At 42.7% G+C, this 24,816-nt stretch overlaps 6 protein-coding genes across 8 annotated transcripts; 3 read left to right on the top strand and 3 right to left on the bottom strand.

Moving 5' to 3' along the window:
* The first annotated feature begins 1,105 nt into the window (after positions 1-1,105).
* Positions 1,106-4,484, top strand: LOC127775458 (cryptochrome DASH, chloroplastic/mitochondrial). Its single transcript, XM_052301703.1, has 12 exons — positions 1,106-1,520; positions 1,657-1,796; positions 1,928-2,146; positions 2,230-2,374; positions 2,499-2,686; positions 2,757-2,803; positions 3,013-3,089; positions 3,261-3,336; positions 3,429-3,498; positions 3,605-3,728; positions 3,879-3,928; positions 4,131-4,484. Exons 1-12 carry the CDS (start codon positions 1,112-1,114, stop codon positions 4,332-4,334), a joined length of 1,749 nt encoding a protein of 582 aa, XP_052157663.1. The 5' UTR covers positions 1,106-1,111; the 3' UTR covers positions 4,335-4,484.
* A 267-nt stretch (positions 4,485-4,751) lies between these two features.
* Positions 4,752-7,335, bottom strand: LOC127775459 (uncharacterized). Its single transcript, XM_052301704.1, has 5 exons — positions 7,110-7,335; positions 5,936-6,018; positions 5,723-5,843; positions 5,331-5,385; positions 4,752-5,241 (listed from the first exon to the last, which is right to left on the bottom strand). Exons 2-5 carry the CDS (start codon positions 5,976-5,978, stop codon positions 5,062-5,064), a joined length of 399 nt encoding a protein of 132 aa, XP_052157664.1. The 5' UTR covers positions 5,979-6,018; positions 7,110-7,335; the 3' UTR covers positions 4,752-5,061.
* A 2,793-nt stretch (positions 7,336-10,128) lies between these two features.
* LOC127775456 (uncharacterized) lies at positions 10,129-14,550 on the top strand. Its single transcript, XM_052301702.1, has 5 exons — positions 10,129-10,509; positions 10,926-11,029; positions 11,563-11,739; positions 12,096-13,768; positions 14,199-14,550. The coding sequence occupies exons 1-5, from the start codon at positions 10,373-10,375 to the stop codon at positions 14,343-14,345; spliced, it is 2,238 nt and encodes a 745-aa protein (XP_052157662.1). The 5' UTR covers positions 10,129-10,372; the 3' UTR covers positions 14,346-14,550.
* A 639-nt stretch (positions 14,551-15,189) lies between these two features.
* Positions 15,190-17,139, bottom strand: LOC127775460 (diphthamide biosynthesis protein 3). 2 transcript variants are annotated; one of them, XM_052301705.1, is made up of 2 exons: positions 16,768-17,139; positions 15,190-15,357 (listed from the first exon to the last, which is right to left on the bottom strand). In XM_052301705.1, exon 1 carries the CDS (start codon positions 17,015-17,017, stop codon positions 16,772-16,774), a length of 246 nt encoding a protein of 81 aa, XP_052157665.1. In that variant the 5' UTR covers positions 17,018-17,139; the 3' UTR covers positions 15,190-15,357; positions 16,768-16,771. The 2 variants fall into 2 exon arrangements, with proteins under 2 accessions (XP_052157665.1, XP_052157667.1); XM_052301707.1 differs by having other exon boundaries at positions 15,190-15,354.
* Positions 17,140-17,318: 179 nt separating this feature from the next.
* LOC127777656 (uncharacterized) lies at positions 17,319-18,647 on the top strand. Its single transcript, XM_052304266.1, has 2 exons — positions 17,319-17,898; positions 18,343-18,647. Exons 1-2 carry the CDS (start codon positions 17,427-17,429, stop codon positions 18,396-18,398), a joined length of 528 nt encoding a protein of 175 aa, XP_052160226.1. The 5' UTR covers positions 17,319-17,426; the 3' UTR covers positions 18,399-18,647.
* A 38-nt stretch (positions 18,648-18,685) lies between these two features.
* On the bottom strand, positions 18,686-22,882 carry LOC127777655 (putative clathrin assembly protein At5g57200). Of its 2 annotated transcripts, XM_052304264.1 has the most exons (15): positions 22,396-22,882; positions 22,184-22,253; positions 21,956-22,053; positions 21,647-21,785; positions 21,429-21,556; positions 21,228-21,320; positions 21,094-21,144; positions 20,919-20,984; positions 20,759-20,824; positions 20,571-20,651; positions 20,169-20,246; positions 19,894-20,070; positions 19,743-19,821; positions 19,418-19,536; positions 18,686-19,259 (listed from the first exon to the last, which is right to left on the bottom strand). In XM_052304264.1, the coding sequence occupies exons 1-15, from the start codon at positions 22,480-22,482 to the stop codon at positions 18,858-18,860; spliced, it is 1,734 nt and encodes a 577-aa protein (XP_052160224.1). In that variant the 5' UTR covers positions 22,483-22,882; the 3' UTR covers positions 18,686-18,857. The 2 variants fall into 2 exon arrangements, with proteins under 2 accessions (XP_052160224.1, XP_052160225.1); XM_052304265.1 differs by lacking the exons at positions 22,184-22,253; positions 22,396-22,882 and having other exon boundaries at positions 21,939-22,053.
* Positions 22,883-24,816: the final 1,934 nt, after the last annotated feature.

Genomic DNA, 24,816 nt, shown 5'->3' with positions numbered 1-24,816 from the left:
TCCTATTTTTGCCATGATGTGCATCTTTTGTTGATTTTGTTTGCCCTCTTTCCGAAATTAACAATATGTTAATATGCTCAAATGAAACCATTTTTTCAAGATTACACGGATGGCGCACACCACTACACACCAGGGTTTACCTTACGCCGTAACCGCGCGGTTACCGGGCTTACCGCAGGGGTATGTACCGGCGGTTATCGGGCTTACCGCAGGGGTACGGTAATATAAATACCGCGGTAACCTCCTTAAATTCAAATAAATTTAAAAAATAATTTAATTTTTTAATAAATTTTGTACGGTTTTGTACGGTGGTTTGGGAAACCTTGCTACACACACCCCGTGAATGCGCTCTCCGCTCTGTAATACGCACTCAAATGAATTATCTAAGCTCTATATTTATACTCCCTTTGTCCGAAAATGAGTACACTTCTAGCAATTCTTATTAAGATTAGTAATATTAAGAAATGTCAGGATCTCTAATTAAAATAGGTTAGGTATAACAGCCTTAGAAACAGTGCCACATGCACGGCAGTTGCTGCAGCCGCAAAGACTGGCTACCAAACAGCCTCAACAAGTCAATGAGAGAAGGGTACTGGCTTGGGACAGGTATGGAATTAATGAGATAAGCCTCATCATGCTAGCTAAAAATATAGTCTCTGTAAGATAAATTTTGAACAAATGAACCTTTTTTGAGATGTAGTATATCATATCCTCTCATTAAAAAGGAGTACTATATCATGTTAGAGACAGTTGTTGTCTTAGACCCTATTTGAAATTTTAACTACCAATTTGATCCTATTTTCTCAACTTTATTTATTTTATCGTCTTTTTCAAATGTATCATATATCCTAGTGAAATTTCTTCCAATTTCCTGCGTAAATAAATATATCTCTACTATCCTTTATCCATTCCAAAATACTGTACATCGACCTTTGGGTAATTGGGTCCACCCCTCACGGGCCCACAGAATCCATTTAAACCCGTTTCCTCAGGCCCACGAGCGAGCCACGTAGCACCACTCACATCCCTCCACGTGGCACCCCTCCCCACTCTTCCCTCCACCTTTCCCTCCCTCCCGCCACGTCTCGCAAACCAACCTCCCATCTCAAAAATGCTCCACTTCCTCTCCTCTTCCTCCCCTCTCAATCCCCAATTCCTCCTCCCGAGGCAATCCGCGAGGCTGCGCGTCCTCCTATCCATCCCGGTCTCCGCCATGAGCTCCTCGTCGTCGTCGTCGTCGTCGCGGGGCGCGCTGGCGGCGGCGGCGGTGCCTTCCCTCTCCGCCGACGAGGCCGGCGCGGCGGCGGACGAGGCGTTCTTGAGGTACACCTCGCCGAGCATGCGGCGGAGCGGCGGCGGCGGGGTTGCCATCGTGTGGTTCAGGAACGACCTCCGGGTGCTCGACAACGAGGCGGTGGTGCGCGCGTGGGCCGCCTCCGATGCCGTCCTCCCCGTCTACTGCGTCGATCCCCGGATCTTCGCGGGGAGCACCCATTACTTCGGTTTCCCCAAGACTGGAGGTGAAAGAATTGGGCATCAATCTCTGACTGAAATTCAGTTTGCTTCGTGCAGATTACTTTGTGTTTTGGTGTGATTTTGGTTGCATCTTCGTTGGGTTCATGAGGGAAACGCGTTGATTTGATTGGTTTCTTTCAGCATTGAGGGCGCAATTCCTGATAGAGTGCTTGGAGGATTTGAAGCGCAACCTGATGAAAAAAGGTCTCGACCTTCTCATCCGGCATGGGAAACCTGAAGACATCCTCCCTTCAATTGCAAAGGCTGTCACTGCACATACGGTGAGTTCGTCCGCCTAATCGTGCCCGTGACGAATTCTTAGTAGATTTCGATGTGGGATTTCGGGCCTTGGAGACTTGGAATTCTGAATTCAGGAGGAGTTTTAAGGCAGTAATTTGTGGTGTATCTCCAGGTCTATGCTCATAAGGAAACCTGCAGCGAGGAACTCCTGGTTGAACACCTTGTGCGCAAAGGCTTGGAGCAAATTGTGATTCCTCAGGGAGGAGCATCTAACCAGAAGAAGCCTCGAAATCCCAAGTTGCAGCTCATCTGGGGAGCGACATTGTATCATGTCGATGATCTTCCATTCTCCGTGAACAATTTGCCTGACGTATATACACAGTTCAGAAAGGTGTATAAACTTTCTTTATCTAGGTTGTCTTGTCCCTTGTTTTATTGGCATGATAGTTACTGTCAATAAAATGTTTTTACCAGGCTGTTGAATCTAAGTCCTCGGTTCGGAATTGTAGCAAGTTGCCACCATCACTCGGGCCGCCTCCTAGTTCTGGACTGGATGAGATTGGAGGTTGGGGAACAGTGCCAACACTGGAGTCACTAGGCCTAAGCATGACAAAGGCAGGTTCAGTGATTTCAGTTAACTGTGTTGAGCTAATTTTCACTGATCAACTGTACGTTGGCAGATAAGCTTTGAAAACTTCACTTATAAGTTGTAACTGTCACTGTTTGCTTCTCTCTATAGTCAGAGAAGGGAATGCATTTCGTGGGAGGGGAGAGTGCAGCTCTGGGAAGAGTTCATGAGTACTTCTGGAAGAAAGACCAGCTGAAAGTCTACAAAGAGACCAGGAATGGCATGCTAGGTCCAGACTACTCCACCAAGTTCTCCCCTTGGCTTGCTTCTGGCAGTCTTTCGCCTCGTTATATTTGTGAAGAGGTAATGAATTCATGGTAATCTCTGGAGATCAGTACCTTTGTCTCATGCTGTATTTTTTGCCATGGCGCAGGTAAAGAGATATGAGAAGCAGAGAATAGCAAATGATTCTACATACTGGTATGCCTTCTCCAGAGTTTTATCACTTCTAAACTCTGGTTTTTCAGCTCTCGTTTATTATACTATTTTAGAAATGAGAGTTATTACATATGCTATAAAGTTTGTAAGGAATGTGAAATATTTATAAATTATTACAATTAAGGGTTTCCAACTTCCTTATAAGTCAATGGTGAAACTGAAATACTTTCTTGATATGACAATGTTTTCAGGGTTTTATTTGAGTTGATATGGAGAGATTACTTCCGGTTCATATCAGCAAAATATGGGAACTCCATTTTTCACCTAGGTAAAGATATAACTCTCTCTCATGTCCCTAGATAATACATGAAAAACAAGTATCACTCTGAAATTCACTTTTATTGTTTATCCTGAAAATACACAGTTATTTCAGCTAAATATATGTAGAATAGTTAGATTTGGCTGGAAAAAAGGTATAATCCTCTTTAAACTACTGTAGGGGGTCCAAGGAACGTAGAGTCCAAGTGGAGCCAGGATCAGGCACTGTTTGAATCTTGGAGAGATGGTCGAACTGGGTATGGAGTACTCCAAATTGTTCTAAAATTTTCTCAGATTAACTCATAATTCATCATGTAAACCTTCTGAATCTGTTGATGGTGACTTTCAGGTACCCTCTTATTGACGCCAACATGAAGGAGCTTTTAGCGACTGGTTTCATGTCCAACCGTGGCCGTCAGGTAACCATTGGCATCTTATCACATAAGCAGAAATGCAGAATGACCGCCCAAGGGTACACCCAAGGCCATTTGATCCAAGTATTCATCTCTCATTGCTTCTCTACAGATTGTCTGCTCATTTCTGGTCCGAGATATGGGTATTGATTGGCGAATGGGAGCTGAATGGTTTGAAACATGCCTATTGGATTATGACCCAGCTTCAAATTATGGTAATTGGACATATGGAGCAGGTTAGTGTTTATTTCCTCATATACAGTTACTTATTCTTGAAAGCATTTTATAATCATTAGTCAAAGCAAACAAATGACACAAAAGTGGGAGCTCATTTACATATCATGCCAGACTCTGAGACTGAACTGCTACTACTGTAATCTTGACAGGAGTTGGCAATGATCCAAGAGAAGACCGATACTTCAGTATACCTAAGCAAGTAAGCCCCAAAACTAAATATTGGACTCTTTCTTACCAGACTAAACACTTAAAAAGGAATCGTTCTATACTACTAGAAAGAATCATAGCTAGAGTTCTAATCTACTAGCAAGTGACACGGCAAGAAGAAATAATAAGTTTTTAGGCACCATTCTCACCTCGACATTTTCTGACCATGAGTGAAACTGTACATTCTTCTGCAGGCCAAGACATATGATCCTGATGGAGAGTATGTTGCCTACTGGTTGCCAGAGCTCCGATCAATTGCAAAGGAAAGAAGGAACTTCCCAGGAGCCTCGTACATCAAGCAGGTTGTCCCACTGAAATTTGATGGTGGACATCAGAAGAGAGATCAGCAGTTCAACAGGCAGAGAAAGCCAGGCCACATGTATAGAAGACAAAAATAATAAGATGCATATATGTATTTATAATTTACACCATATATCAATACGAATTGAAGCAGATTTACAACAGAAAGCTAGAGAGCAAACATCGGCGAGCCTTTGTATGTTCTTGTGCAAAATTTCAGTTTCAGGGGTGTAAGAGGTTGAGCATGATGTTGCGAAATGTTTAATTTGCGAGCTCAGAAGTTAGAAATACTGGCAAAATTTACGATAAGAATTAGAGCGCACCCTTTAACCTTTTAAAATGGAGATAAATCAAATTGTTGAACATGAAACATTGGAGAGAACATGACTGATGTAGCTCTCCTCAACAACAGTATAGGGGCCTTTCAAAACAAATGCAGCACTCAGAAATAGAAGGCCAAAACATTCAATCATCCACCAACAAATCCAGCACAGTTCAACATGGTAATCAGAAACTAAAGGAAAACAAATTCTCTTTCATTCAGGTTATCTCATTTCTCAGCAACATAGGTTTGACAGACTTTATTTGCCAAAACTAGCTTCACAGCCGACAAAACTGAACACAAAAGATATGTACACCACTGCCGATGACAACGATACAAAACTTGAACACGGCAGCTTCTAGAGGGTGATAACTCATATGTACAAATTGGCCTTGAAGAGGCAAGCAAAGTTACAACTACAACTAATGTCAAAAGCCGGAATGTTCACCAAGCATGTCCTCTTAGGTCTGGATGCCAGCGGCATGAAGCTCATAAATGTAGCTTCAAGCCTTTGTAATAGATCCTTCCCTCACACAGTAACGAACATTGCAACCCTTTGTTGGTATAGGAATGCTAAGCGACTGATCAACGTTTTGCAGCTTCCATGCACAGAACTGTGTATCATGTACAAGTGGATTGCTTGCTCGAACTGGTGGAGATCCCGTAAAATATGGAGGAGAAGCCTGTAGATTGCATTTCTAGCTTAATTTGGAAGCACATTTGAGCAACAGCCAAAAAAAATGTGGGGTAAAGAGAAAAGAGAGAAGCTAACCTTGCTCATAATGAAATCAGAAAGATCCTGTGTTAAATCATACTCCTTATATGACCTGAATAGCAAAATAAATCACAGATGCTATGCAGTTAAAATCAAAATACCCGAACTTATCTGAATATGAAAATTCCAGATGAGAAGTGAGTGTGTCAGTATAGTCAAATTGAACATGCAGAACACAAATGACAATGTACTCAGCCAAAGCAAGATGACTTAAGCAATCCGACGCAGCAATAGACAGTTAGACTATGATGGGATGAATTTGATAACATGTGATCTATTAGGATATTGAGGGTATTTGACAATGTTTGTTTATACCACAATTGTCTTGTGGACAAAGAAATTTAGATTTAGAATCATATTAAAACCAGTTAACCGGATTGTAAGTATACCTGCCACTCTTGCGTGGTACTGGACATCTGATCGCTCCAGCCCTGCTTGTTGTGCTTTGGCAGGATTTCATCATTGTTTCGGTTCTCAGCTTTTCTAGCTCCCTCATTTCCTCAATAAAGCCTTTTGGGTAAGATGTAACCAAAGTATGTGCAGTCAGGAGTGGTTTCTTGTACATTGAAACAATGCATACCAAGTTAAAGCATGGCTACAACCTGATGAAGGATTCGCGGTGTTCAGCAGATGTTCCATGCCCATGACAGTCAGTCAGGAATAAGATCTAAGATCAGCAAAGTCCCTGCACAATCAATAATTCCTCAAAATATAGAATAAATCAAGAGTAAAGAAATACTTTTGAGTCTAATTGCAGCATTAACATCAAATAATCAAAACGACTTAAGAAAATATTTTTCCACTGTATTTTTACATGCCAATAAAAATAATAAATCTCTGAAAGGAATAGTTCAATCCCAAGAGTTACATGTATTCCATACTAATATAAGAAATTTCATCTTACTTTATCGGGAGTTGTCATGAGAAATGCAAAAATCTTTAATGCAGCGTAGTCGCGCCCATTGCCCAATTAACCCAAAAATAAGCGCTCTTCTACAGAAGCAATTTGTAATACACATAGGTGAATTGGGAATTGATTGCCTATACCAATATGTAAGATTTTTTTTCACTCCAAATCTTGCTAATTTTGGACCATTCAATTGAGATCCAACGTTTCACCCCTACTGATTTCCCCACAGCAAACTCAACAGCGAACCCGCCGCCGCCGCTCCATGCGCCGCCATCTGTCTGCCTCATAGAGACACCAGTGAGGCCCTCGGGAGTATGGTTGCTTCGGACGCTGCTGGAGCAGCCTCACCGCCCCGTGTTCCCTCTTAGCGAGGGCTCCCACCACCCAGTAGCCACCCAGTAACCTTAATCTTGCTGGCCAATGGAGCAAAGGCGGATTTCGTCGAAGGTCACCAGCCCACGAATCATCATGGGATAGATCCAAAAAGATGAGAAATTTGTAAGATTCTGTGACAATATTCCGCAACCAATCCTCTGATAGGTCCAGATACACACACAGCAAAAGGCCCTAAAAGAAAATTCATACTTTTATACACAAAATCGTCAGTGCAAGATTCTTTAATCTGGCGATTTTGATTTGCACCGCAGAAACTGAACCTCGCGCCTTTCTCCCCCAACATATCCCTACAGATTTGAACCCCGTCAACCCAAAATACCTCAATCCTACGGCGACACAGCGATTAATCTACAGAAATCCACCGAACGCGCAACGCCTCCCCGCGCAAAGCACTAGATTGGTTACCAATCTCATCTCATATCCTACAAAGAAGTAGTCAAAAATCACCATAGGAGCGCAAGAGAACTGACCTGAACAGCGGGAATCGAGAGGAGGGCGGAGAAAGGGGAGAGGAGGGGAGAAGAGACACCGAGGCGCACAGGCCCCCGGCCTCCGGCTCGCCGCGCTCCCCGCTCGCTCGTCCGTTCGTTGGCTCGCTCGCGAGGCGAGAGAGAGGAGAGGCAAGGGCTATATTTATGCGGCGGACGGCGGCGAGGATAAGCGCAAACACGCAGCGCCCCGCGAGAGAGAAAGAGAGAGAGAGGGGGAAAGAACGGCAGGTAGGAGGCCTCGCGTGCGCGTGCGTGCGTGCGGTTGTGTGAATGTGTGTCATGTGCGGTTTGGTTTGGTTTGGTTTGGTTTGCGCGCGCGACGCGGGGTGGCTCTGGCTCTTGGCGGTCGGCATCAGCCGCGCGGCGCGAGACGACGGGCTTTTTTGCGGTTGCGTGCGTGCGTGCGCACGCGAAACCGGGGCCGTTGATAGTAAGATTGTTTACGGGACGCGAACCGGTGCACGGCGACGTCGAGATGCGGCTGCGTCACGGGTCGTGAAGGGGTGAACGAGATGTGCAGGATGCGGTGCGGGGTGCGGCGTGGGGTGGGGTGGCCCGGGGGCGCGGAGTCGTGGGCATTTTTTGCAGTTTTGCACGCACGTTTCCTTACCTCCCTCTGGCGGGGACCGGACCACACGTACGGAGGAGGATACACTCGTACACTGTACACCATACTCCCTCCGGAAAAAAAAAAAACAAACAAACAAACCCTAGGTCAGACTGTCCGTCTTATATTAAATTTTTTTATAATTAGTATTTTCATTGTTGTTAGATGATAAAACATGATTAATATTTTATGCGTGACTTGTCTTTTTAATTTTTTCAATTTTTTTTTAAAATAAGACGGACGATCAAACGTTGGACACGGAAACTCAGGGTTTGTCTTTTTTTGGACGGAGGGAGTACATCCATACCTGCGATAGTCACTGACTCATCCTGCTAATGCTGGTGGTTCTCTATCAATGTCAAACTTTGTGAAATGACATGTATCTTAATGGTTGCAGTGACATAAGTAGCATTCAAAGATCCTGAGTTTAAATTTTCATAGGAGCGAATTTCAGATTGGGTTATTTGAGGGCTAAGCTAAATTCCATGCTTGATAGGCTAAATTTCTAATTTAAAAAAGCTGCATATATCCAGTTGGATGTAGAAGCCGGGTAAAAAAATACCCTTCTAAAAATACAATTTAAAACACTAGAGTACCTTCTCTTTTTTTTGACATATGGGGAACCGATTTTCTTGATTCAAACCAAAATATAGTACTTACATATATTCATAATGAACATCTTTAAAGACTAGGGTGTCAAAATCATCGCACATTGATAACAAATGTTTTAAAGAGACACAACTTTCGAAAAATTATTGATTACAACATGGATAGCCCACTCCATGAAACGTTAAATCCCAACGATCGAAAAACATTACAAAATATGTAATCAAAACTTAAATAGATGCAATAGAGCGGAATTCAAATTTAATCATTTCATTCCTACACATGAATCACCGAATTTGGAATATTGGAATAAAAAAATACCCAAAAAATAATATGGGCCTTCACCCTCATACAACAAATAGCTTGTTCTAAAAGTATATCATCACAGGTGCCAAGCAAGCAGAAGAGAATGTTGGCAATAATGCAGTGAGAGTGAGATAGGAATCAACTCCATTCTAGAAGCAACGTGCGTTCAAATCTGACAATATATGTAGGAACCAGGATCAAACAACCGATAACAAGCGTTATAGTTCAACTACACTTTATTTTTTCAGAGTTTTCCTACAAATAAAAGAATGGTGGAATCTGATCCAATCATCCAAACTTCTTTGTTCTTTCTAAGTCTTCTTCTTGGCATTACATAGTGTCCGCATCCATTTGAAAACTTATAAACTTTATACAAATTGGTTTATTTTATCGACAAACGGAAAAATCATCTACACTTTAAATTCTCAGTGGGCCCATCAATCGACTGTAGTGGGAAATGGATCCTCTGATATAGCTGCTCGCTAAGTCAGAGGGACATCGGGTGCACCAGTAACATCCATTCCACATCGGTTGATACAATAAGCAAGACGGACGAACATGCTCGTGTTTGGCCTATACCAGCAAAATCAAGACGACCCATTTGAAGAAAGAGTTTATTGTAGAAGCCATAGCCACCGATTGCTTGTTGTCACTCACCGTCTCAGGTGAAGCTTGCAGAAGCCATGGCTACTGATAGTTCGTTGCTGCTCGGCGTTGGCGTGGTTGGAGCGGATCTCCGAGGAGGAGGCCCCTCCCCTCGATGGCGCCCTCCTTCCCATCCCTTGCACCCATGTCCCTTACTTGCGCCCTTCTCTCCATGCTTTCACCACCAACCACATCAGAGCTCTACCATTTGCCAAAGTGAAGGAGGCAAAGACTTATATACATTTCTGTTATTCAATCTTTTGTTTATTCTCTATGGTGGAGTTTGATCAATAAGTTAAGGCCCCGATCGAAAGTGAGGGAAGGGGAACAATTCCTCCGGCACGGAAAACGGAGCAGGCCATTAGCGTGCGATTAATTAAGTATTAGCTAATTTTTTTTCAAAAAATGGATCAATATGAATTTTTAAGCAACTTTTATATATAAACTTTTTTTAAAAAAAAAACGTACCGTTTAACAGCTTAAGAAGAGTGCGCGCGAAAAATGAGGTGGCGAGGGCTGTTGCCCGCGGGAACAAGCGCACCCTAAGACTTGCGCATATATTGGATTGCAGAAGTTCCGCCAAAACAGTGAGCCACAACGAGCTATCGACGATCATGACTTTTACGATAAGCTCTTTCATTGAATGGGACATCCCAATTTCACTGGTACGGCTCAAATACAAGCTCATTCAGCTGCCTTACTCGTTCTATCCATCTGATGTGAACAGACGTCGCTGGTATACGTAAGATGATCCAGTTCCACCGTAGGGGCACATGACGGTGAACATAACAGGAATTGAAGGCATCAATGCATCATCACAGCGACACAGCCATTTGGCCGATCGAGGGTAGGTCGTCGAACACAAGTCACCCAGAGAGACGAGACGCTTTCCGCCTTTCTTCTCCCAACGCTTTCCCTTCTTCCCTCCCTCCCTCCTTCCTCCCAAATCCCAATCCCACCTCCCAAGAACGCTCCCCCCTTGTCCTCCTGATCCCAATCCTCTCCTCGTGCTCGCGGATCGACCCACCCAACCCAGCTGATGATTTGTTAGGAGGCTGGAAGCCAAAAGGCAGCGGCAATGCCGGAGTGTCCAGCGAGGGAGCGGTTCTCCGCGCTCCGCGGCGCCCGGTGGCGCGCCGATCTCGGCGTCCTCCCCGACTGTGCCTCCGTGTCCACCGAGGAGTTCCGCCGAGCCGCCGCCGACTCCCGCCGGAGGTCAGGGCCCTTGGAGAATTCCGCTCCTGTTCTTGGAATGCTTTGGTGACCCGGCGATGCTTTCTTTGCTTGGAATGCTTAGCTATGCAGCGATTCTTTAATTCGTTTTGCGATGAATCGTTTCTTTAGATCATTACTCTTTTCTCTTATCCCCGTTAGTGTGTTGATTACGCTCAATGGTACTAATGAGCTGCTTAGCTATTTGGAGTGTGTATAATTGTACTGAAGATACAAACTTATGCTTTACATATGCCAATTTGATGTTTCATTTCTCTGGGCATTCGATGACGGTGAATGTTGTATGGTATTATACTGTTATGAATTAATCTACTTGTGTTAATATGGAGGCAAAATAATTCAGGTTTGTTAGGTTCGAAGGTTTTTACTCCTGGTTTTGTATTTTGTTTTTGTTGTAGGTATGCTAATTTGCGGCGGCGGCTGTTAGTAGATCCCCATCTCTCTAAGGATGAAGAAAACGCTCCTGACCTTGTTGTGGAGAATCCACTATCACAGAACCCAGGTGGGTTTGCTTTTGCCCTTCAGTAAATGTTACTTCTCTGAGTTGCCATTACTTGCATCACCAGGCATAAATACTTGTTGATTTAGTCTGTTACATAAGATGGTCAGTGGTGTTTTGTTAGTCCCACAGTGATTGCTGAAACAATACTGCCAAACATCCTGTTATTAACTGTTTGTTTATACAGTTGGTGCTAGAATAACATAGGAAGGTCAGGGTGGATGAGGGGAGGAGGTGGTAATATGTTAATTCAGATACTCTAAGCATAGGTGATTGTTTTAAGTCCGTTGAGCTGCCAGAAACCTTGTTTTGTTGCTACATCATCACAACTTCAGGTGATAAGTGATAACTGATTGCTCACAATTAGCAGAACTCATCAGTGGGACATTTTCTTGATTCAGCACTATCCTAGGTGATATAATAAAGTGGCGTCAGTCGCATGTTTGGTGGCTTCTTTCTTCACAAACTGATCACTATTTAGTTTCATTATATTGTGTTATTTGGTTCTAATCATTATGTATGTATTGTGAATGCAGAAAGCACTTGGGGCCAATATTTCAGAAATGCAGAACTAGAGAAAATGTTGAACCAAGATCTGTCCCGGCTCTACCCTGAATTGGGGAATTTCTTCCAAACAACCATATGTCAGTCCATGCTTGGACGTATACTGTTAGTTTGGAGCCTTAGGTACCCAGAGCTCGGTTACAAACAAGGTAAGCCATTGATGTGTACACTTCCCATGTGACCTAACAATCACAGATTCCATCTAAAGACACAATCTTGCAATATGATGTTCCTAAACCGAGGCAGCAGCTTTGAAATAGGACAAGTGAATTGGTTACTAGGTTTGGCAATTGGTAATGTAATATTGTTGAAGTCCATGGGCATAGCACGTTGAACATAAGTTTGTTTGGACTATAGAAGTAATAATAATAATTTCTTCCATATAGGAATATAAGTCTTCATCAATAATCAACATTTGAAACTAGGTACTAATGTTCTAATTGCACTAAAGATCCATCTGTCCTTTTAAATTTGTCGACATCAATCACATTCCTTCTTTCTGCAGGAATGCATGAGCTCTTAGCTCCTCTTCTCTATGTCCTCCATGCTGATGTGCATTACTTCAAACAAGTCAGGGAGCTTCATGATGAGCTTTTTAGTGATGATTTTGATGGCCAAACATTTCCAGATAGGATAAAACTGAACAGGAGTGACAGGACAAACACAATTGAGGGTAGTGCAGCTAAAATAAGAAGTTTGGAGGATCTTGATTCTGATACGAGGGACCTTTTCTTGATTAATGATGCTTATGGAGCAGAAGGGGAGCTGGGTATTATTTTGTCTGAAAAGTTCATGGAGCATGACGCTTATTGTATGTTTGAGAGTTTGATGCATGGTTCGATGAATGGTGCACAAGGTGTGGTTGCTATTACTGACTTCTATTCTCTCAGTCCTGCACCAGAATCAAGCACAGGTTTAACACCTGTAAGGGAGGCATCATCTGCAATATATCACTTGCTTGCTAGTGTGGATTCCCCTCTTCACAGTCATTTGGTGGAGTTGGGAGTAGAGCCTCAGTACTTTGCGCTACGATGGCTGAGAGTTCTATTCGGTCGTGAATTTTCACTTGACAATCTTCTGTTTATTTGGGATGAGATCTTCTCATCTCCTAACCATTCATATTGTGCAGACATAAAGAATCAATCAGACTATCAGTTTAAGATTTTATGTTCTCATCGTGGTGCCCTGATTTTGTCAATGGCAGTTTCAATGATGCTCCATCTCAGATCTTCCTTGCTAGGAAGTGAACATGCAACTTCATGCCTAGTAAGATTGTTAAATTTTCCTGGAGACACTGACTTAAAGAGCTTGATTGATAAAGCCAAATTATTGCAACCTTTTGCTCTTGAAGCAAATCTTCCTTCATCTCCTCTCAGAGGAAAATCTCCCTTGAATCCACCCAACTACTGGGAAGAGACATGGAAGATACTCCAGATGTCAGAAGAGAAAAGTAGTGGTGGTTCAATTAATAGGATGAAGGTAAGAGGTTTGTTCAGAAGAAGTTCCCCCAACACTGAATCAAATGTTTCGAGAACCAAGGATGCTAATTTTGAAGATAGCAATTCGACTTCAGGTACACAATCTACTGCTGATGAACATCACAGATCTGGTATAGTTCCAGTAAATTTGGTAAATGGTACACTTCACACGCCTATAAGAGAACGAACAAGTCATGTTGAACAATGTACTGCAGAGAATATGATCACCACCTCAAACAATGTATTGGAGGCAGGACAGCCTGAAGTTCACCGCTCCAGTTCTGTTGATGTTAGAGATGCTCTTGGAGTTGCATGTGGAAATTTATCAAGAGACAGCAGTACCTCGTTATCATGTGGTACGGAGTATGACCATGAGACTCATCATGCAGATGAGCCATGTGCTTCCCATGATGATAAGGTGGTTAGTGAGCCTGATCCACTCCCTGTGCATAATGATAAGATTGATGAAGTGACAATCGCAGCCATTCAAACATGTGCATTGGTCGATTATCAGCAATCACAACAGAATAAACCGTGTTCTGTTAATGGGAAATCAGAGGTAAAATATCAACAAAATTTTGCTGTGCATGAAGTTGGCCGCAAAGAAACATTTGAACTAGGTTCAAGCTCAGATGTGGCTGATAAAGAGCTACTTGGAACATTAAGGTTACTTGGGGAATCTATGGTTGAAAACATTGAGGTAACCATGCTTGACAGGAAGTTCTTGATTTTAAGATTTAAAGTACAAAAATGTTATTTCCACTTGAGAGTAATTTATTGCTATATACCCTACCACTTTCTGAACAAAGCACCGTGAGCATATATGTAATATAACTTAACATGGTTGATGCATTTTCATCTTAAGATCCTACTTTATGTTGGTTGCGTGTATAATAATCCCTATATTCTTCTACTTAACAATTGAGTTGGCAGTATAGTTCATAATCCCATATATAGATTCCTTTATTTCAGTACTGTCCTCCTGTTTTTTTCTAAAGAAAAAACAAAAGATTAAAAAAAAACATGGTGGTGTAACTTCAGACTATAAAACTATGCTCAGACCATGAGAATGTTATGCTATATACTTTCCCTTTTTTGTTTTATTTGTCTGATTTTCTGGCTTTTGTCAGGTTATTGACTTGTTGTTTCAACCAAATTTGCACTCTACCTCACTGGATAAATCAGAGGAAATTGTTCTTGGTAGTATGGAGCAAGCTAAAGCAAAAGTAGCTCTAGAAGGTCTCAAGAAGATTAGTGAACTTCTACGACGAATCTAACGTGTATATTTGTGGAAACTCACAAGAGTAGCTCTAACTACCTGTTCCATACTTCCATGATATATTTTCATTTTTTTTCACACAAGTTTTAACTTGACAACAGAATTGTACTGAACGAACAATGGATAAATGGTCCAATTGCTTTGTAGATATTTTGTACATGTTCCATGTAAGCTGATGAAATCATCACTGTATATTTGAACAACTCTTGGCTGATTTTGAAGTGCTGCTGGCCTTCCGATTTTATATGGCTTTGCTTTTAGCATTGGCAGACCCAATGATGGATAAGCAATGTTTGTTCATATCCTTTTTCCGGCCCCATTGTTTGGCAGCATATTTGCAAACTAGAAGTAATTTGTAAATAAAACTTTTATATACATGTTCTTAGTGACCTAAAAGCAAAGGCTGAAAAATAAACTTCGATGAAAAAAACTCAAAATCAGCTTCAAATTTAAGGTTGAAAATTTAAATGTTAGCTGATAAGCATAAACGAAAGAGATGGAGCCATTCATCTGTATGTTTTGATAACGAGGAAACACACATGATTGGTGTCCTCTCATGTGTTGAACTTTGTTTACAATATTATGCTCCTTTTATCCGGTTAGAATTTTGATCTTGATCGAGCAGCAATGTAAAGATCTATGCATTCAACATCAATAGAAGAGTTATACCGTGTCAGCATACTTGCACTGCATAAGCTTCATCAACCCCATTTTTTTCCCCTGAAGAAACCTTCATCAAGATTTTTTACATGGCACAGAGCCACAGACAGATCATGGAACCGTGACCGAGATTGTAAATCTGTAAGCGCAAGATCGTGTAAAAAATATGCAACAGCAAAATCTCCAAGCAATAGTTATTCATAATGCCCTGTCAACACGTTGTGGTTTTTTTTTTTTGTAACTCCGTACATAGTGAATTCAAAAGCCAAAGGTCGATATAACTACTTTCTCATCTTAGAAGTACAAAATGCTCCCGTTTGGTTTCCAGCTTTAAGCCTGATTCCATCCTGCTGCAAGCAATGAATGATGTCAGTCAACAATACCCAAATGACAGCAAGAAGAAACAAGCATTCTGAAACTTAAGTAGTGCTAGCAAATTGACACGAAAATACTACTAATGCAGCGAAGGTTACAAAAAAATGTACTCGAATATCATACAGTATGAATACTGAAATTTGGCGTTAACCAAATCGAGTAAAGATTTTCTAAGAAGTTCACAATACAGATCAAAGTACAAAGAACCATAGGCTCCCCTTGTAGCCTTGCCAATACTCTTGACAAGACAAGAAAAAACTTGCACACCTAAGACAAGCTCATCCTCCCAGTTAAAATGATGAATAAACAGCTATGAAGTCACTATAACCTAAACTTCAACAAGCTTCCTCACCATAGAAAAACTTAGTTGCCAATCTACATCATCAGTTACTCTAATTCTAAAATACTCTTTTGGAAAGCATGCCCATTGGCACAAACAAAACCTAATTTTTCCATCAACAAATAATCCAACAGGAGACCTATCACTCGCGAAAATAAAGAGAGAACCTATCATGCCACATTGCCACATCAATTAACAAATTTCTCCAATTAGTAAACAACCGAACCAAGTAAACACCCCCAAAGCTCACATTAACCAATCGACTGACAAAAATTCCTATTTACTTATTCAAGTTGCACAACCGTTACCCTATTTACTTTCTGGACCAATGCCATAAGAAGAGGCTGCCAAATTTCTTTGAGGTAGGCTCATGCCAAAACATAGCAGGTAATCAAATTGCACCTAATTGACCACCTAAATATGTCTTAGTACAAACAATGAAGTTAGGACAATCTCACACCTGTTACAATCAAAGCAATCAAGCCCATGCGCCATCATGTACGAGGAATTCAAAATACAAACATCTGTGGTTTCAGGTTGTACTCAATCCTGAGCATCAATATCCTACTCCATTTTACCTATCAATATTATCAGCCAACCACACTCTCAAAATTACATAGGTCTACTATACTATACATCAATTCCTAACTTTGCAAACCGCTGAATTGCTTGTACCAAGGCTGCATAATTTTTTCCCACTTTGTCCAAAATAAAACATACAACAGAGTTCAAAAGGCATCCAAAAGCTAAAAATTCAGAACTATTTATTGGATCCATAATCAGGAATACGAATCGCATGCTTGTACGAAGGCTGCATATTTTTTCCCACTTCGTAAAAAATTGAACATACATCAGAGTTCAGAAGGCATCCAAAAGCTAAAATTTCAGAACTATTTATTGAAACAAATCAGATATACAGCAGATCGATTAATTAATACTCCGAATTACACAGAAGCAATTCAAACTTATAACCTAACAAACGAGCACGCTTCACCGACAACGGATTCCAATTGCGCAAAAAAAAAAAAAAAAAAAAAAAACTCACCGCCTCAGGCGACGGCGACGGGGCGCGGGGCCGGCTTGTGCGGGGGCTCCTTGGCGTCGGCGAAGTCCTCCTCGTTGTAGACGACGGTGAGGAAGAGGGAGCAGGAGGGGCACCGCGCGATCTCCTCCCCGAGGCGGAGGTCGGCGAGCGTGATCTGGAACAGGTCGCCGCAGGGGCACGGGTACGTGTACGCCCCGAGCTCCGCGTTCCACTCCATGTCCTCGATCTCCACCTCGTCGTACGCCGACATCTCCCGCCGCTCGCCGCGCGCCCAACCACACACACAAACCCTAGCTCCTCCCCTCTCTTCCTCTCTCCCGCGAAAGCTTCGGATTTTTCGCGCCGCCGCCGCAAGTAGTAGGAGTCGCGTACACGACAAGGGTAAAGGCGGCGGGTAATTTTCACATAAACCCCTTGTAAATATTTTATTTACGGATAGGTCCCTAAGCCGACTTGGGGCAAAACCGGCGGAGGCAGCATGCAGTTTTCCGAAATCCGAACCGGATACCGTGCAATTTGCGGACAAGCCCTCGGATTACTGCTATATTTACCATCGGCTCCCACACTCTCCTCCTCTCAAACTTTCGCGACACCACCACGCGTCCGCGGCGAGCGCCACCGGTTTGCGAGCTCTCCGGCCACCGCCGCGTCGCGTGTCCATGTCGGCGTCGTCGCGCGCGCTCTCCCGGGCGGGGTTCCTGGCACGCCGCGTCGCGGCGCGGCGCGGCGGGGTCGGGATCCTCGCCGCCACCCGGTGCGGCTACCACACCCGGCGCCGGCTGCCTCTCACGGCGGCGGAGGTGGTCGAGGGCGGGGGCGCCGCCTCCGCGGCGGGGGGCGCGTCGACGTCGGAGGAAGCCGGGTCTTCGTCGAGCGCGATGGCGCGGCGGATGGAGGAGGCCATCGACGGCGCCATGGCGCGGATGTCGGAGCCCGAGTGGGCGCCGTTCCGGCCCGGGACGTCGTACTACGCGCCGCCGCGGCCCGCCGGCGCCGCCCGCGGGTTGCTGGCGCTCGTCAGCCACGCCGCAGCGAGGATGGGGCCGGTGCCCCGCGCGCTCTCCGCCGACGAGGCGCGCGCCGTCGACGCCGCCTCCCGCGGATTCCCCTGCACGACCTACTTCATCGATGGTAGAGTTCTTCAGAATCTAACCATTCTGGGATCTCGATTTCTCCCATATTGCTCATGCTGCCCAATCATGAAATTTTTCAACAAGCTCGCACAAGAACTACTCGAATTCAGAACAAATTTGTGACTATTGTCTATTCATCGTTTCCTTATCCCTTCGGCAATTCCTAATCATGAAATGCTTGAACAAACTCGCACAAGAACTGCTCGAATTCGGAACAAATTTGTGACTACTAATTGTTTTCCTTATCCATTCTGCAATTCCTAATCATGAAATGCTTCAACAAACGCGCACAAGAACTGAGCAGAACAAATTTGTGTATTTCATTGTTTTCCTTATCTCTTCTGCAATTCTAATTTGGCTTGCCTATTTAGTATCTACTCTACTGTTCTTGCACTTAATTTTGCACCCTTACTCATCTTTGGCTTACTTAATGATCATGCAGGACACTTTCCGGATGAAGTGGAGCGCTCGGATGTGATTCCAGCTGAAGATGAATGAGCGAAATTCCAGCTGAAGATGCATTAGTGGAAGCCAAATCAGCCGAAGATGAATTCAAGCTTTGCCTGTTTCATGTGCTAGTATTTGTTTTCTGCTGTTGTACAAATGTAGAATTCAGAAATTCATGAGCTACTGTGAGGGAATAAAAACGCAGGAATCCATGTAGCTCATCTGGTTATAATATGTAAGACTCATCAAACAAACTATAAAGAGATTAATAATTACCACCCTTTTCTTGGTATTATCTGAGTTGGTTGGTGAAATGAAGAGTGGAGCATAACATGTGATGATTTTGGTACATCGGCACTTGAATGATCATATCAGTTTCCAAATGTGAGTATTACATTGCATCGTCAGGATGCAGTATTGAAAATCGTCGGACTATACAAGCTGCTCCTCAAAATTGGAAAAGGATATACGATCAAAATCGGAGGGCGATACAGAAAAGAATGTGCAAATTCAGACTAAATTTGAATTGTTTTGCTTTGGAGGATTAGCCATCGCAACAAGGCCACCGAATGGATCACCAAATGGATTGGATAATCCATCATGAGAAGGAACAGCAGAATACTGTGTCTGCTGCTGCTGATGGTATGTTTGCGGCGGCAACGTCACCATTTGCTGCTGTTGCTGAATCTGATAATACTGCTGCTGCTGCTCCTGATAATACTGATGCTGCTGTTGCATCATGGCTAACTGAACATTCGACGGTGGCGCGAAGTTATTAGACATTGCAAATGGATCGTTGGGATCAAATGGGTTTCCTGCAACGCTGCCGGTGTAGGTTGCACTGGCTATTTGCTGCCTCCTTGCTTCATCTTCATACAGGCTGTCTAGCAGTAGCTTGTCAAATCCTCCAGCCTGTTGGGCAAATGCAGATAAGTTATTAGCTCTTGACTGATTTTAGTAGTAACTTGATATCAGCTGCAAATTATGATTATCCTTCTTACTAGTATTGAGCTATCTGAAATCCTGTATAGAGTGGTAAAAAATACAGCAACTAGAAAGAACATAATTACCAACTGATTGTCAACTGGTCGACTTGTGTGGGTACTTGGTGCGGTAACCAGTGCCAATTCCCACCCAGACTTGTCCAGCGCAAACAAATCTTGTGAAGCTGAGGCCTTGTTTTCATTCCCTGAACCATCCATAGTACAATATTTAGTAGCAGATACAATCTTTAGAAACTAAAAAACAGTATCCGCACATGAAAATAGGATCGACGATGATAAAATGCATTCAATGCTGAGGTGTTGTCCTTATCAGCTACTTAGCCAATTATCCTATATGACAAATATGAGTGAAAGTAGTATATCTGAACCAGAGATTGCATCTAGTATATACCTGGTGCCACAATTGCAAGAGCCAGTGCATTACTTTCTTCAATATTTGCAATCAGGGGGTTTACTTCTTCGTCGAAATTCTGCACGCAACATAGAAATCAGCGTGGAGGATGCGATGAAATAGGCACTGAGATGGAGGAGATGGAACTTACTAACAGATCCCCAGTAGTTGCTAGTGGTACCGGCTCTGTTTCTTCCACGGGCTCAGCTGTAGGCTGTGGCTCTTCTTCAGGCTCTGAAGGTTCTTGTTCCTCCTCATCCACTGGTTTCTCTGTTTCCTGTGGAGCTTCATCTTCGTTATCACTCGGTGAATTCTGCTCCTCGCTTTCCTGTTTCAGCAGCAGAAACAAATCAACAGAACTGCTGTGGAATCTTCTTTCTGCTATGACCTTCTCTTTGTAGTTATACCAACTGTTAACGCACTCACCAAACTTTTACTTGCTATGCTGACACGGGGTGCTTCTCTGATGTACTCTTCCATTGTTATAAGGAATGAAGGGGGAGGCTGCATATGGGTAATCCATCAAAACACCATGAAATCATTGTAACTGGAGATTTAGCAGATAGGAAGTAACTGAAGTGTAATATTTATACATAGGGATAGGCAAATAGCCAAGAAAAAAGTAAAGAAAACCGTAGGCCATTATCACGTAAATGTGATTTTGACAATGGGTACTAATTAGGAATGTTTGGTATATCAGGATATTCGTGCTTCTTTCCACGTCCGATAAAACTATTTCGTTTTATGTAGAAGTAATGAACCTACTGAAGTCAAGATTGGGAAGGATTCTTCAATTTAAAACAGGGAAGAATCACTGAATGAATGTACCTGCCTCAAAGTAGGAAACTGGAAAGTCCTTGCCAATTCAAGACGTTTGCAGTGCTCATAAAAAGCAGAAAGCTTTTCTGCCTGTTGAACAGGAAAAATCATACCATAGAGTTAAAAAAAAATAGTAAGTTGACGTAGCTATATGCTACACCTCGCTACAGAATATCACAAATGAGAGCTTTATGTACCTGATAGCCAGCTCGTTTATAAATTTCAAGTGCCTTGATAGCATCATATTTTTGCATATCGAAATACTACATGAGATCAGAAACCAAGCTTATGTTCACAAATTGTTGCTCCACATATGCAAAACACTTGGGAGGATATCAAGAAGAACTGTCAGTGTACCATATCAACAAGATTGATGATGCCATCATTGATCGAACAGTATATTTTGAAGCTCTCCTTCAAAACCTAAGGCCAATAAAAAAAACCTCCACAATAGTAGTAGGAATCACGCACTTGCAGTGAATTAAAATTGTAATGAAAAGGGGATATCTTTATGACAAAGTTTGAAACTTACAAGGGCCAATGCATATTGTACAAGATAATTTGTGCAGGCTGCACCTTCAGGCTGCAACAACAAAAATGATGGACTTGACGAGATAATAATATTGGAGAACAGGGTAAGTGCATGTGAGCTTAATAAAATTAAACCTGACAAGAAATGAGCCTGAGTAGTAGTCTCTGCAATGCAGGCAAGTGATCTAAAAGATCTCCACATGGTAGAGTTCTTGTTCTGCTGTGTGCCTGGAATTGATTTATCAAGATTTCAACATTACAACCATGAAATCAGCCAGTCAGAATTCTGTTAACGCTGTTCAACTATCTGTATCCAACTTAGAAATCTGATGTCACCTTGCCAGAAGCTTGGGGTAATTTCACCAGGCGATCTGCTTCAACATCATATTTTAGAATTCTAAAGCATTCGACCCGTTCATCTAGATAGGATGCATACGTGCGCACCCAAACAGAGCAATCCCAAGCTGACTTAAGTAGGGCGGAGAGCATCAGTTCAGATGTGAAACTAGGATAGAGAGATCTCTTATAGTTCAGAGAAAAAAAAAATCACAAACCTAAAGGGCTCGAATCATCCTTGAATTGTGGAATCTGCAAAATAGTTCCTCTATAAGAATAGTTCAAGAAGTCTTCTTTAAATGTCCCATCACCTTCTCTGAGCAATCTATGTATCACTATCAATGTTTTTAATGCGACCTACAAAAACAAGATAAATAGCTGTTAACATCTGAATTTTTTTTTCTCACCCTTATTTTGAAAATTCCAAACATGAGCAATTCTCAGTAGCTATTCATTGGAAAACAAAAGAATGAACAGAACCAAATGGAATATGCTTAAAAAATCAGGGACCATCAGCATAAACCCACAATCCAGTTCTTGGTCTTGGATAATCTCCTAGCCAATGTACATATTGAGTAACCAACATCGGATCGCGGGCGATTCGCCGAGGTCGCAAAGAGTATCTCTGCATCCAGCAATAAATAAATAAATAAATAAATAAAATAAAACCTAGCAACATTTGGTGAACCAGAATTGGATATGGCCATATGGGGAATTTGCTTGCATCCCACCCCCCAAGAACAGAAACCACTCACTCCTGAGGTATCGCTCCTTGGGCGGGCACTCTACGTGGTTGGTTGCCTTCACAATGGCGATATCCAAATCCTGCCAAAATTCCATCAAGAAAACAATGTAGGTATCAGATCGATCAGGGTAACAACCAAACAAATCTGAAATGCACATTACGCAGCAGTGTTGTGGCGGATCGATGGAGGGGATAGGATTTGGGGAGGGAAAGGGGGCTGACCTTGTACTCGCTGTTGAAGTTGGCAAGGCCGACCTTGGTGGAGTCCTTGAGCGCGCCGTAGGCCTTGCGCCAGGTTCCGGGCCCCATATGCTGCCCTCGCCGTCGCCGTCGCCGTCGCCGGCCGCCGCCGCCGCGCCCGCAGCCTCGCGCAGGGAGGGGAGGGGGGGTGGATCGAACGGTGTGCCAATTTTAGCTGGGAGACGAAGAGGAAGAGCGAGACGAGGGGAGGCGAGGCGCGCGCGCGATGGTGGTGGTGGTGGTGGAAGCTGGCCCGGCTACTTCGGCGGTTGCTAAAAATGAGAGAAATCCATCGGCGCACCGCGCCATGGGTGCACTCGATTCAGCACAAGCGAGCGCACGCGCGCACTGATCATGTCCTCCGGCGGCGGTGGCGATCGCCGTTGCTTGTGCCGAGATGATGCGCCGCCTGCGTCCGGCGAGTGAACCGGACGCGGAGAGCTTCCCAGTTCCAGTAATAAATCGAACACTATCGAACCAGAGTTCAATTTATTACTACTGCTTTTAATTTTATTAAATTTTGATGATATTATCGGTATCATCTTATCAAAATTTGGTAGTTTTGAAAATTTTCTCGCATAAAAACATTATCGAATTTTGTAAAGAAATCAAACTAAATTCATCCAAAACCAACAAGATTCAATAAAGAAATTTTGGTTGGGATGATTTTGGCCACAAAGTGAATAAGCCCGTAACAACCCAGAGTAGGGTCTTTTTGCAAATAATCCAGGTAAGGGCTCATTTCCAAATAGTCCTGACGAAGCAGGTAGTCATTTGCATAAATTCCAGGTACGTCAGGCCTATTGTTATTCCCGGCCCAGCCGATCATTGGGGGGATGCTGCCGGCGCGGGCGCCAGCGCGTCCCTACGCGTTTCTTTTTTTTTTTCTCTAGGTCTTCTATTTTAACGTCACTTTTTTTTCCTTTTTTAGATCGCTTCTTTTTTTCTAGATTTTTTAATCGCTTCTTTCTTTTCCACACGGGCGCATGAATTTTTTTACATTTTATAAATTCAATCTTTCACCTTCAATATCAGTTGAGAGTTTTGAATTTGAATCGAAATGTTTCTAAAATTTAAGTTGAATGTTTTGAATTTTAAGATGAATGTTTTCAAATTTTATCAAATATTTTGAATTTTGAGGTGAAAGGTTTTAAAGCTAAAAGTTTTCAAACCTGAGTTAAGTTTTCAAATCTTGACTTGAAATTTTTAAATTTGAATTGAGAGTTTCAAATCTTTAGTTTAAAGTTTTCAAGTCCGAGTTGAAAGTTTTCAAATCCGAGTTGAACGTTTTCAAATCCGAGTTGAAAGTTTTCAAATTTGAGTTGAAAGTTTTTAAATCTTGACTTGAAAGTTTTCAAATCTGAGTTAAAAGTTTTTAAATCTTGATCTGAAAGTTTTCAAATATTGACTCCTACTCTTAGACGTGTGTGGTAGTTAACGGCAAAAGAAAGAAAGAAACACAGTAGTTGCGCCTACCAAAAAAAGGGAAAACAAGAAAAAAGAAGCGCGCAGGCTCGGTCATAGGAGGACCGGCCACGTGGCACGCTCGCGACTTGGAGAAGTAACGCGTTGTTGACAAGAAAATCGAACACACCGGCCTGGGAGATCTGCTTAGCTCCTGTGCAGGTCCAAATCTTGATTAGATGTGAGCGTGCCAGTCAGTTTGATCCTGCAATTGACAAGATATGCAAATAGTAGATCAAAACAGCCGATCGGCTGACAAGCCGATGGAGTAGTTCCAGCCGATTGCCGATAATAGCCGATAATAGCCGATGCCGATACCAGCCGATAGCGATAGGGTTTAAGCAATCGGCTATATGTCCAACGTAGATAATGATATGAAGGCAATCGGCTGATGAGGATGTAATAAAATAACAATAATATAATCCGATAGAAACCAATCGGCTAGAAACAATATATAATAAGCACTGATCTGAAGGTTAAAGCATACATCGGCTGGAGGTCCGATGTCATTAAATCCACAAGATTAGATTAAACAGTGAAATCTATGTTGCGATCGGCTAAATCCAACTTATATGTATATGCAATCCTTATGAGCAGATGCAACGTCCAGATAACTCATCGGCTGAAACCCCGATGAAACCCTTATTGGCAGTCAAAAAGCAAGCTAGAGATTATGGTTCTAAGCACGACTTAGTAGATCAAACTTAACTGATGCAGCACTAAGTATAAAAAGAAACACAATATCTAGACAATCAAGCCGTTGACTGATTTTCAGGGTAGTAGATGTCTAGGCTAATCTAATCTAGCAAGGCGATTTAGCCGATACCGACAGAAACCCTAAAGCGAGAGACAGCCGATAGAGCTAAGTTGAGATGCTAGGACTAGATTAACATAGACATATGATAAATAGCCAGACAAATATATTATCCAAACCAGAGT

This window comes from Oryza glaberrima, chromosome 6, assembly GCF_000147395.1.
Source record: "Oryza glaberrima chromosome 6, OglaRS2, whole genome shotgun sequence".
Taxonomy (NCBI): Eukaryota; Viridiplantae; Streptophyta; class Magnoliopsida; order Poales; family Poaceae; genus Oryza; species Oryza glaberrima.
Note: the sequence above shows the minus strand (reverse complement) of the source record. Positions and strands in the feature narration are given on the sequence as shown.